Here is a 13,508-nt window from a genome sequence, read left to right on the forward strand (position 1 = left end):
CTGCTTGTCATAGGTTCAGAAGAAATTACTGTAATCCTGAACTGTAACCATCTCTTCATCAAAGGCTTCTACCAGAGCAAGATCATTCACTGTTCTTCCTTAATTTCTCTCTTTCCTCAGGGTGAGGTTTTAATGTTTCTATATTTGAAGGTCAGAAGTTGGTGTCTTACTCATTATTTTGTTCAGCAGTGAACGCTTCAGCTGATACTTGTCTAGAATGACCAGGCTAGTTCTGAACTGCTGATGAGCTCCTCTTGGTAGCATTGAAGTCTTGCTTTTGTTTTTCTTTTGTGCTTTGTAATGGGTATTTCTTACATTATTTTTATGTGTGCTTTCATTATACACAATTGAAACTATTTAAATTCTTCCTTCCCCTCCCTTGCTAGTCTTATTAGAGATTCTGCATCTTTTTTGCTAGTAATTTATTATGAAAATGAGCACCAGGAAAGCTGGTCAAGACATTGCAGGCACTTCTATTAATAATAATTTTAAGTTCATTTCAAAACCTGTCAATGAAATAGCTATAAATGGCTAACTAAAATTGCTTATACTTAACAGAGAAAATGGAAGTTTACAGGTTATTAAAGCCTTTTAATAAATTTCCTTACACCGTAGCATTCTCATCTAGGCAGACTATAAAGTTTTGACCTAAGGAGAATATCAACAAACAGGAGAAACTAAAACTAACAAAACTCTCATCATTTCATTATCAGTGACTATGAATTGGTGCCTTGTCCCCCTGTGCTTGGTATTCATCTCGATTAATACAGATCAGTGTAGGAAATTTGGTAGGGAACTGTTAACATCCATATATAGCCAATTAAAAATGTTTGACTAGAACCTGTATACTAATGACATAAGTTTGACTTGACTTGGTTTATAGAAGAAATGAAAAATGAAGGGCTTTGTTTACCACAGTGTGTATAATGCAGCCATTTTATACCTTATAGAGTTGTTATATAATATTTCTGTTTGATTTGATAGTGTTTTACATTCTTTACCAGTCTGCACAACTATGTTACTGTTAAGTGCAAGCATTGAGAATTCTTAAGGGAGGAATCTCTAGATTCATTAGCACAAACTCCTGCCTCTTACTTAAGTCATGAAAACTCTTGTTTGAAATTCTTTTAAGTCTAGAGGTCTCTTTGTCATGTTTTTATGACCACTTTTAGAAAATCTTTCTGATCTTCAGAATTGTAAATGAATTTTGGGGGATGTTTTGTGGGCCTTGTTTTCTCAATGAAATGAATAAGGTTTACTGTGCTTCTTGCTGAAACTTCAAGGCAGGTGTTCAGTAGGAGGCAGAGTCTTGTGTCAACAGTGACTCCAATGAACTTGAGTATAGAACTGTATTATATGATAGCATCAAAAAAATCTCCATCTTCATATGTTTTTCTGATTCCACAGATCAATTCAAAGTATTTCTATCTTTGTTCTATCCTTGGTTGCTGCAGCCACTAGGATACTTAAGGCTGATTTTTCTTTCTTGAAAAAATATCTGTAGTGTTTGTCCATGTGCCTGCAATCGCTTATTTTTCTATTTCTTTTTCTGTAACTGGGGTGGGGTTGACCTAGAGCAAAAATGAAAAGCGTTATGCTTTCTTTCTTTAAACCACATGCCTTGAGGATTTCATTTCCTGATCCACTTCAAAAATATGTTTATTATTTCACAAGACAAAAGGAAGGATGTTATTGCTTAGTCCTGATGTGGAATTGGCTGAGTGAGTCAGAGTATAGGGGTGCACTGCATATCATGACCTGTAATTCTCATTTCTGAGTAATTTCAAACTGTTCTTGAGATTACTGTATCTACACATCCCTAGCAACATGACCACTCAACTTTTGAACATTGCTTTCCCCATGTAATCTTAGTCATTGCCTTCTTTCCAAAATGAATTCTTTTTACTTTTTATTGTTGTCGATCTAGTTGTCCTTTAGCTTAAATAATAACATAGTTAACAGATAGTGTTTTTTTCAAATTCCTTCTGATATTCAATAATTTTAGTATGGAAAATGGAAAGAAACTTTTTTTTTTTTTTTAAATATCTACCTTCTACCACTACAGTAGCAGTTTATCCCATAGATTGCAAAATGGAGCTGTTGCGAAAAAATGCTTTCAGGGTCTTTCTTTTCAGTTTAGTAGTAATTCTCATTTAGATCTAGGTTGTAACTTCAGCTGTTATGCTGTTGTACAGAACAGAATAGTATTGTCTGGTGTTGCTTGCATCAGAATTCAGAGGTCTTCAGGCTGCTTTTTTTGTGCCTGTGGTCTTCCCAGTTTTGCAGATTATTTGTGTCGCAGCCTTCTGAGAGAACGCACTTCCTATGGGTACATTCTTGCCAAGAACATATGCAGGAGGTGCTGGGAGCAGAGCAAGGACTGTGTTAGGGAGGTGCCTGAAGTGGGGTTTGAGGAATGTAGAGGCATACATGAGGGTTTTTTTGAGAAGCAACAGGAATTTTTTCTTGGTTTGGGTTTTTGTTTGGGGTTTTGGGGGTTTTATTTGTTTGCTTGTTTTGTTCATTTTGTATGGTTTGTTTTGGTTTGGTTTTTTTCCAGGAACTGCTGTGCTGAGTTACAGATCCCCAGTGAGGGCTTAAGACAAAAGGCAGTTTTCTTTGAAGAGTGTCTGGGGGTCTTTTTGTTATTACCAACAACTTTTGTCTCTGAGAAGACTTTATCATCTGTCTTCTGTTGCAAAATTCATGGCACTTCCGTGTTCAAACAGGTCTTAAACTACTGGCTTTTAAGTTGGAGCCGTAATGTGGCCTCTATGTTTTTCTGAGCAAGCAGCAGTAATCCAGCTATAGATCAGGCTTGAAATATCTGGATTTCCAGCAGTTTTATTTGTTCTTTCCTAAGCAAAAGCTGCTATTGATCACTTAGACCTTGATCATTTAGACATTTATGTATAAATGTGTAGATACATAAAAAATGTGTGTATATATATATAAATATATATGTTCACACTTTTCTCTCTGTCCTTTTTTGAAGAGTGAAACAGGTTCATAGAAGATTAAAAGATAAGAAGGAATAAATGTTATTAAAACTGGAAAAGATTAGATATGAAACCATGAGGAGGAGATCTATTCCAAATATCAAATTAGAGGAGTGAACAACACAGGTGGAAGGAGAGGATATAATAGAGTAATATACTTGCATTAAAGAATAGCTTTATTTTGTCTCCCTAGTGCTACTAACAAATCTTCATGCTTCCAGGAGGTGTATTTGCTATGTGTGGGAGTTTGAGGGCCTCTCACTTGAGGGAAAGGGGTCAGGAGGGGAACTTATTTTCTTTCAAATAACCGACAGATAAAAAGGGCAAGAACCACTTTGTTGAAGTTATGGTTCTTCAGTGTGTGAAACTTGGTAGATGGGGACTATACCTGACATCTCATAGTGGTAGAAGGCAAATATAAGATAGGAACATTTTTAATACTGATTTGATCCAGCTGTGCAGGAAACATTGCCTGCATGTAAGTTTAGCATCTTTGCTGTTTTTGTCTTTCATGCCAGCTCTACGTGGCCACTGAAGCCATCCTCATCGCATTGGTGGGTGCAACTCCTCCCTATGACTGGGATCTCCCAGGGCTCTCAGCTAATCAGAGCCATGGCAACCATTCAGTGAGTGAGCAGAGAGCTTTTGGGGAATGGCTTCTGACTGCCAATGGCAGTGAGATGCATAAGCACGTGCACTTCGGCAGCAGCTTCACGTCAATAGTCTCTGAGGTAAGTCTGAAACTGGTTTTGCTGCCTCATGTGTGAGTAGTAAATCTTACTGAGTTGGTTTTGGGGAACTGGCTGTACTACTGCTTTCTTGCATACTAATGAATGATTTGATTAGGAAACGAAACAGGTGGTACCTTCAGGTAGAGAACAGGTAAGGTATTCGCATCTTTACTGACAACGAAAGCTAGCTTTGTTTTGCTATGCAGATCCAATATTCTGCTCCAAAACTTCCCACCTTTTCCATATGGAAGTTATATATTGGTCTGGTTCCACATTTGAGCTGGAATCACAACATTCATTTTACTAATGTGCTCAAAATCCTTTGTGGACCCCGAGGTCTTCCTGGCCACCTTTGGTGATTCCCTTGCTAAGCTCCACTGCACATAGTACATCCATTGTGCAGCTGGCAAGCAGTGGAGGAACTGGAGAGGAAGTGGCTTCTGCAGTCTTTGCAACTCCAGATATGGGAGAGGACACGGGTAGTGGGGAGTTAAGTGGACAAAGCAACTCTCATTCTATTCCAGAACAAACTTCTGCTTTATTGGTGTGGCCTCTGTGTTTTGTAAGTGTTTTCTTTCATGGTCTAGTCACAGTCCCTACTGGAATGATTCCAGACTCTGCATTGATGAGTGCAACACCTGCCCTTCCAGGGGCTGTCAGTATCTGTTAATGTCAAATTGTTCTGGACAAGAGCCCTGAGTGCGTTGGTTACAAGACCTGAATTTAGAGCTGAACTCTGGAACTGTGTAGTACCACTAGATAGTTCATGGCTATTGCCCAGAGGTATTAATGCTATCTGAATTACTCGTCTAAAGCACTTTATTGGTTATAAGCGCATTAATAAAAGTGGCCAGCTTTGGAATAGTATGAAACTTTGTGTACAAAAGGCATTGCTTCTTACTCTGGTAACAAAGGGGATATGAGTACTTATGACACTATGTAAATTAAAATTCTAACGGACAGTGGATTTCTTAAGCATTATTTACACCCCAGTAAGGTTTGCAAACTTTCCCTGGGCTTTTTCTTTTTTGTTGTTTGGTTGGTTGGGTTTTTTTTAACTTATCCAAGAATCTTTAATTCTCTAAAACTTAATGGTCAGACACACTTGTAGAGGCTAGCATATGACATAAATTTTATAAAGATTTTTATCATTTTGGTTGCATAAATAAGAAATGCAGGTAAAGAACAAAGTTTACTTGAAAAATAAAAAACTAAAACCAAAACAAAAACAAACAAACAAACAAAAACCAAAACAACAACAAAAAGAACCAAAAACCAAACCAAAACAAAAAAAAAATCCCAAGGCAACTTGCGTAGATTCTGCTCCTTTGTTCTTTAACATACATTTTTTACAAGTCCCATGTGAATAAAATCTTGTTACCTCTCCTGTTTCCCCCTATTAAAACACAGTTTTAACATATATTTTTAGCTTAATGTGTGGTATATTTGTGCTCAATGCAAAGGTTTTGGTGAGATCACACTTAATTGGGGGATAGTTCACCAGTATGTAATTTCAGTACTGATGTGTAAAAAGATATTTTCTGCATTTGAGGCGAATTTTTTAATGCTTGTCTTGTAACATCACTTACTGATAATGTGACCATTGCAAATTTACACTGAAAAATATTAAAATGTAAAAAGCTTAATTTATGAATAACAAGCATATATGTAACGTGCTTTTATGTAGAAAAACCTTTAGCTATTTAAAGGGCTTAGATGTTGAGCTTAATTTTCAGAACAAATTTTGCTATGCAAACATATTATCCCTTAATCCCTGAATGATTCAGAAATCATCTAATCTCAACAAATTTCATGTTGGCAGCTTCTTTCATGTTTATACTAAAAGTTAAGGCATGATTCTTGTAGCTCTTATAGAACAAATTGACCATGTTATTTCAGGATAAAATTAATCTCTTATGCAATTATACAAATGTATTTTTCTGGAAATTGTTTTTAAAGTCTGCAGAAGCTTCAAAAGCTGATTTGTAGTCATGTGTTTAGTTTTAGAATTGAATTTTGTCAGTCTTGACGCTTTATTGGCACATTACCTACTGTATCAGTAAACACCTCGCCATTGAAGTGACAATTCAAAATGAGTCATATACTGCAAGTTATTTTCTTGGAGCTTATGAATGATGTTTTGTTAACTTCCTAATCTTGGTGAGGTTGAATTGCATGGCTCTGTTCTCATGGTGAGGTAGTTTATAAGTGAGCTTTGAAATAATATAAGCTTTGCTAGAAAGGATATTTAATGGGATTGTAGTAGAGGAAGAGAAGATTATGAGGAGATTAGAGTGTTACTGCAGGGATAATGACATAATCAGCAGCTTACCAGCACAGGCAGAAAAGTTGGTTGTCACTAAAAGGAAACATTATCTCAAGGTGCAAGAGAAATAGAAAAGAAGATGTGGAGTGTTTAGAATACAAAAGGAAATAACTTTTAAACAATGACAGCATGGCATATTTTCATTCTGCACTTTTGTGGGGGAAAATTTTCTGTCAGGTTCAACTGGAGACATCGAGTCTGTAAGAATCAAACATTTGAAGATTAGGTTTGTATTTGGAATTGAGAAGAATTGGAAATGACAAAGTACTCTGTAAAAAAAATGAGTATGTGCAGAAAACTTAACTAACATGTCTAAAGCTACCAGAGTATTTCTCAGTGACAAGACAGTTCATAAGGAAAAGCATGTGCAGGATTATCTTCAGACATAAACTACAATTATCTTTTTTAATTGTGTGCCTACACGCTGCAGGACATATATCAGTAGGTAGAACTGAGTCTATTTAGGTTGATAGATTTATGTGAGAAAAGGCAGAAAAAGGGAGAGTGGGAGAAAGCTGCAAAAATTAGAGTATTCTGAGGGATCTGGTTTTTTTTCAGAATCAAAGACTGCATGTGATTTGGGGGAACTGTGCAGTTGGTTAGTACCCAAGTGAGTCTGGGATACAGCAGTTGTGGTTTTGATGACTATCTGGTGTCTACTGAATATGATGCTTAGAAGATTTAAACAGAGTTTGATCTTCTCTAAAATATGTCATCCCCTCCACCTACTAGCTGCTGGTGATCTGCTGAACTGCTTGGATTCTGGTTAATTTGCCTTTTTTTTTGGTGTTTGGTTTTTTTTTTTTCCCTCCATTCAGTGGTTCTTGATTGGCAATGCATCATACAAAGTCAGTGCTGCCAGTTCTTTCTACTTCAGTGGTGTGTTTGTTGGAGCAATCTCCTTTGGTCAGCTCTCAGATCGCTTTGGGAGGAAGAAAGTCTACCTCACAGGTAACCACTGCCACCTAATGAATGAAGTGGTGTCATGTCTCTGAAGATCAGTGGCAGGAGCCCACTTTCTGCTAGAGCTTGATATGCAGCTGTGACTCACGTGTTGTGATTTTGTTTGTTTGTTTTGTCCTTCCAATATACTTCAGGAATATAAGTCATGAAAAGAAATTAATATTTGACTGTTCAATCACCATACGAATATCTGCGAGGTATTCTGGATTTGAGAGTCATGCCGTAAGGGCTTACATCCCTGCATATTGTGGTCATGGGATCCCTGCAGGTTGCAATTAATATTTCTAGTAATTTTTAATAGTGTTCTTACATGTATAACGTGTTAAGAATTTGTTGCACCTTTTATCTTCTCTCTGCATGATTTAATTTTTATGTATTTCTGATCCTCATAGTGTTTTAAAGCTCATAAGCTTTTTTACTCTGCTTGGATCACATATTTTAAACTGCATGTTTTGTGTATGTATAAAGTTTTGTGTCAGTGGATGAGCACATAGAATTTAAAAAATGGATTATTTTTTTTTAAAGGAGCAACCTCATTCAAAGCAGATAAAGGGGGGGGCTGCTATGCAGTGCAAAGCCACCATGTTTTGTCCCCTTGCAATGTTTCTCTTCTCTAGTTTCTGTACACTGCTTTCTAAGAATGAGTGGAGATATTTGGTCATGTATTTAATCTGTATTGGGGATAAATGTCAAGCCATCTTAAGTGGAGTCAGACAGTGGTTCTGAGTATATGAAAAGAATTGTCCGTCATGAACTGAATTTGAAAATTTAATACTGCAAACTGTATCAAAACCCGCTCCTTTTGTGTCCTCCCTGTATGATATTGACTCCAGGTATTTAAGTTTCTGCCCAAACCTGTGGTGGTATAGTTGACTGGTTGCTCAGGATAGATGCCAGTGAACATCAAGTAAAGACACTAGTAAATACTTTGTTTCTTTAGGTACTCTTCTGAAGTGAAACTTTACCGTGTTTTCCAGGTTTTGCTCTTGACATCTTGTTTGCCATCGCAAATGGATTCTCACCCTCCTATGAATTCTTTGCCATCTCTCGATTCTTGGTAGGGATGATGAATGGTGGGATGTCACTGGTAGCCTTTGTTCTACTGAATGAGTGTGTGGGTACTGCCTACTGGGCATTAGCAGGTAATGTGCCTTTATTGTCAGAATTTATAGATTTCAGCCTCTCACACCACTTGAGACACACCAAAACTAACACCATAGCAGTTGCAAATTTAGGTCTACTTGAGCATTTCTGTGACCAGTCTTTGAACTCTGCTTTGTTTAATATGAGCCTTGGGCAAGCAGAGTAGATTACTTGGGGCCATTCGGGTTTCTACATCACTCAAGTTGACAAAGGTCCAGCTGAAGCATCTCCTGTGAATGTTACCCAGCTAAATACTCATCCAAGGGTTGTTACAGCCGAGCACTATCCATCAGAATTTTGGACTCTGCTAAACAGAGCTTAGTGTTTGTGTACTAACTATCAATTCTTTCCTTCCTGGCAGTTCTCAAAAAGAAATCAAAAGTGCTTTTTATATCATGGGAAGATGAGACAACTGTTGTTTATATGTTAAAAAACCAAAAGTTGTCCCATGGGGTAATTAACCTTAGAATTTAGAACAAAAGATACAGACACCCTTAGCTGTCTTAGTTGCTGGTGCCGGACCTGTCCTTCGGACATGATGTGTATAACCTGTACTGTTACAGCTAGAGGGCTGGACTTACCCAGTCTGTGCCAAGTGCCAAAGAAGTGCTATGCTGAGACTGTTTTAAAGCAGGGTATCTTACAAATGGTGAAAGTTACAAATAAATACTATATGTTCCTAACATACCTAATTTTCAATGGTTTGTAGTATTTATTTTTACACAGAGGAAGCTGAAACATGCTTATATTTGGAATTAGAAGACTTAACTCTTTATGGGGCTGTGGGTGCACAGGATGTAGAAGAGTGCTTTTGGGGCTCTTACTGATCATTGCAATTAGATGTAATTCTTCTACCCTCCTTCAGTGAAGAACAGAATATTTTTTGGTCAAAGAGGTGTGTGGTTTTGTCTGTATTGCTGAACGAGTTTTTGTTAATGAAGAGTTAGTTTTTGTCTGATCCTGTGTGTTGAGATTTACTAGTGTTTCTTAAAGGAGTGATAATGTTTTGTTTTTAATTGTATGTTAGGTTCTATTGGTGGCTTGTTCTTTGCTGTGGGAATTGCCCAGTATGCTTTATTAGGGTACTTCATTCGTTCCTGGAGGACTCTTGCTGTTGTGGTTAACCTGGAAGGAACAATCGTCTTTATTCTCTCTCTGTAAGTTATTTTTCAAACTGAGTTTCATAAAGAAAGAAATTTAAAAAATAAACAAACAAAACCAAGTAACAAAACCAAACAACTAAGTCAAGATGCCTTTCTAGGATGGCATGAAATGGTGTAAATAATATATTTCTCTCAGCTTTTACCACCCCATGTTCTGTGGTTTGTTCAAACAGTAATGCTGTAATGTTTGACAACATTAGTCTACATTGTATGGTATATGCATAATTACTGTAGATGGGAACAGTCTCAGAGTAGTATAGAAGCACATCCTATTCTTTAGCTGGTATATGTGGATGATCTAAACTGTTGTCTGGTATGCTACAAGGCACTACACATACATGTTTAAGAGATGGAGAAATGGTTTTGTGGTTATGTGATAACACAATTTCTCCTATAAGTTTCTCTTATAGTTGTGCTTACACAGAAGGAAAAGCATCGAAATTGCTTGCACATACAGTCTTAAAGGTGACATGCAAAAGAAATGGGCAGCTTCCTTTTATTTTTTCAAATGTGATCTTTTTTGAGATAGTAGGGGGGTTGTGTTTGTGGATTTTAGCACTCAAAGCTATGTGACGCAATGTGCTTTTCTTACCTGCTTCCTGACATCTAAATCTCAGTAACTGAAAGAAGAAAATAACTTTAGGTGCTGTTTAAACTAAAGTGGTTTTTTTTTTCCTTTCCAACATCTATTTAACTTCAGTAACTTTTTGGATAAAGCCTTTGCTAAAGAATCCGCATGCCCTTTCAAAGAAAGCATCAGAACTCAGGAAAACGTCTCAGAGGCTGTTCACGAGGTGAAAGGGAGAGCTGACACTTCAGATATTTCAAAACTTAGTGGTGTTTGGGGCTTTTGGCGAAAAAATTTTAACTTTCAGATTGCTATGTACAATTTTTTTAAATAAGTTATGCTTGGGACTTCAGAGCTATGCTCAGAGGCTATAAGAAAGGGGATTTTATTCCAAATTTCACACTGCCTTCCTCCCACATGGCTTAAAAATTACTCTGTGCAGAAAATACAATCAGATTTTTATCATGGGGAAGAAAATACATTCTTTTCTAATCTCTTTCCTTTTATAAAAGCACAGAATCACTTTCTTCTAAATTTAGTGGTAAAATGTCATTTCTGTTCAGAGGCAAAAGTCCTAAAAAGCTTCTGGCAAAATACTAAAGTTTAAATTAGTTCTGAAAATCCAAAAGAATAGAAGAAGGTTTGTTTTGTAGGCCATGTTGAAGTTATAGACCTGTCGAGGGAACAGTGCACATGAGGAGCATGACTTTCATGCAGCATCTGTCTTCCTGTCTAGAGGAGAGAATTTGGTAAAAAGTTGGAAAATGAGAAATTAAATTGATCTTATGGAAAATGAGAAGTGGAACTAGTTGGTCTTACTAAAACATCCTGTGTTACTTGTAGTAATGTGTGCCTTCTTAATTCTGAATCCTCCAAAGACAGGGTCCTAATCATACTGTAACTTGTGATATTGTCCTTTCTATGTGTGTGTCTGTGTATACACTCAGTGTAATTTCTTGGTATCTAAATTACATATATCTTATGTTTCCTTTCACTGTCATTTGTCTCTCTTTCAGTTAAGTCAGTTTTATACCTGAAGGGCTGTATTTCAGCCTTGTTCCCATAGGCAGGTCAAGCCTAATGGAAAAGAAAAACCCTAAAGGTGTCTGTGTACGTGTGTTTCAGATTCATTCCCGAGTCCCCCCGCTGGCTGTATTCTCAAGGCCGTCTGAATGAGGCAGAAGATGCTCTCTACCTCATTGCCAAGAGGAACCGCAAGCAGAAGTGCACTTTTTCATTGAAACTCCCAGCAGAGAGGGGCTCCAGAGAGGCTGGCAGCTTTTTGGATCTATTCCGATACAGGATTCTCTTGGGACGCACCTTGATCATGATGTTTACCTGGTACTTGAAATACTCTGTAGGCCCAGCTTTGCTACTGTGGCCTCTTTAAGTCCTTGAGAGAATATGTTGCTGAAAATTGGCTCATCCTGCAGATTGTACTTAGTCTCAGCCTGTGTTGTTAGGGACACTGTACCTAAAAAGGATCCTTTATAGTATTTCACTATGTATTAACAGTACTTTTTTAGTGCATTTCTAACATGAAGCCATTTTTAACATGAAACAGTCTAGTTCTGAGGTGTTTTATCTTTGCATTTCTATCTTGCTTTTTGAGTCTCGAAATAGTTGAGAACTACCTGTTCTCTTCTGACCCCTGCTGAGATTAGTCACGCTGTCCTCCTCTTAGGCCTGGTGCTGTCAGTATTTTGTCACATGGGTCATTGTTTGTTTTGTGTGTAAGGAGCCCATGAGCAGGTGGGTGGCCTACCTTGTCGAATGAGCATGTTTATTTTCTTCAGAGGAAGCGCTGCCAGTGCTACAACTACAGTTGTTGTAGCGGAGGAGCAGGAGCCCACCACAGGGAACAGGAGCCAACCACACTCCCTCTGGTCACTAGCAGAAATTTACCTCCAAAAGTGCCCGTTTTGTTTGAAAGAGCTCTGCTACCCCTGAGGTCTTTTGCTGCTACTTTGAAATAAACCTTATGTATGGCATAGTATGTAAGTCCCCTGGCATTACTGCTCATACAGTTGCTTTTATAATGAATATATTTGGGAGAGATGTATTGATTAAGAATAAAACAAATAATTTTGTCAGCAGACAACACAGAGCTGTTTTCCTGTTGCTTTTCCAAATGCTTACTGCGGAATAAATAATTCATTGTTTTGTTCCATAAATGAGAATTGATGATTTCCTGCGGAATGAGTTAGTAACCATTTACTTTCTGTAAAGATGATGGTCTTTACAGGAATGTACAAGACGACAGAGTTACAAAAGAAAAGTTAAACAGAGATGGAGAATGAATAAACTGGACCAGTAGAATATAACAGGGGGTCAAAGTGTCGCTTGAACTGCTGGAGATACTTAGTTTACACACAGTTGGAAACGTATAGATGAACATGAGACCTGATAAAAACAAAAAGGGCAAAGACATTTTTCAAGTCAACTAATATAATCATGATGATATTTAACTTGATTCTGGTTTATGCATGTTCTTTTTAAGAGTAGTCTTAAGTTTAACTCAGTAATAAGTCAAGAATTGGGTCTTGCAGGGACAGAATGGTTTCTTTGCCTAGAAGGCATCATACACTTGTAGAGGAACATTTTAGACCTATCTTCTGAAATGCTAAATATAGTTTATAGTGTATTGTGCCAGACCAGTGCTTTGATTTGGCAGTCAAAGTGTCAGCTCTGATTTTACTTTTCTTTTAATTCTGTCTTTTGCAGGTTTGTGTGCAGCTTGGTTTACTATGGTCTTACCCTTAATGTGGGTGACTTAGGTGGAAGTATTTATGCCAATTTAGCCCTTTCAGGCTTGATAGAAATCCCAGCATACCCAATCTGTATTTACTTGATTAACCAAAAATGGTAAGTATGGAACTTATTAACCCATTCAGGGTTTTTTTATAACTTTTCTCAAAGATAACGTTTCCCATATATTGCATCTCCTGTCTTGTGTCTGTTGTGTGGGGCTTCCTGCTTCAGTTTGAAAGTACCATGATATATCTTTATTTCAAATAGCAGTTTAACTTGTTTTCAAGATAATAGCGAGCCATCTGGGTTTGGCTCAGATGAGGCTGATCTAGCTCAGCCGAGCCTGGCTGTGCTGACTCCATGCTAACACTAGATAGCGTTCTTCCCACCGCTGTGGGATGTGATCCCCATCCTCACTGCTGGGACAAAGCTGTCGAGACTCAGCTGGAGCTGTCTCAGCTGGAGCTGTCGTGTGGTCTCGTGGAGCACTACCTGTGTGTGCTAGTATGTGAGGAGAGCAGGTATTTGTTTAGTCTTTTCCTGAACCACGATACTCTGGACAATGTTGCTCACTTTTTGTAGAATTCACCTCCTGATCTCTTCTCTGTGTGTCCCCCAAGGAGGTTCGTAAATGTGCACACACAGAGGGAAGCAAATCAAAATCCTAGAAGTTGTCAGCCAGTGCAGAAAGTTGGTGCTCATTTTGCAATAGAAGCTAGTTTAAAAATGGTGTGAGAGGAAGTGTTGGTGGAAGATGGCATTCAGAATTCCCAACTGCAATTAAAGAGTCAGTGTGAACTTAGAGGTTGCATTGCTCTGCAAAGGACAGACCTAATGCAGAATAAAGCTTTGTTATCCTTGCAT

The 13,508-nt window shown here is 37.8% G+C and overlaps 1 protein-coding gene across 3 annotated transcripts in view; it reads left to right on the forward strand.

Moving 5' to 3' along the window:
• The window catches only part of SLC22A15 (solute carrier family 22 member 15), a 69,012-nt gene that overhangs the window by 9,776 nt on the left and 45,728 nt on the right, over nucleotides 1–13,508 (forward strand). For all 3 annotated transcript variants that reach the window (XM_027653477.1, XM_027653478.1, XM_027653479.1), the window contains exons 2-7: nucleotides 3,518–3,730; nucleotides 6,875–7,007; nucleotides 7,997–8,161; nucleotides 9,190–9,319; nucleotides 11,019–11,234; nucleotides 12,618–12,758. In XM_027653477.1, coding sequence (XP_027509278.1) covers nucleotides 3,518–3,730; nucleotides 6,875–7,007; nucleotides 7,997–8,161; nucleotides 9,190–9,319; nucleotides 11,019–11,234; nucleotides 12,618–12,758 — 998 coding nt within the window. The remainder of the gene's footprint in view (nucleotides 1–3,517; nucleotides 3,731–6,874; nucleotides 7,008–7,996; nucleotides 8,162–9,189; nucleotides 9,320–11,018; nucleotides 11,235–12,617; nucleotides 12,759–13,508) is intronic.

Source organism: Corapipo altera, unplaced genomic scaffold (genome assembly GCF_003945725.1).
Source record: "Corapipo altera isolate COAL_440 unplaced genomic scaffold, ASM394572v1 61, whole genome shotgun sequence".
Classification (NCBI taxonomy): domain Eukaryota; kingdom Metazoa; phylum Chordata; class Aves; order Passeriformes; family Pipridae; genus Corapipo; species Corapipo altera.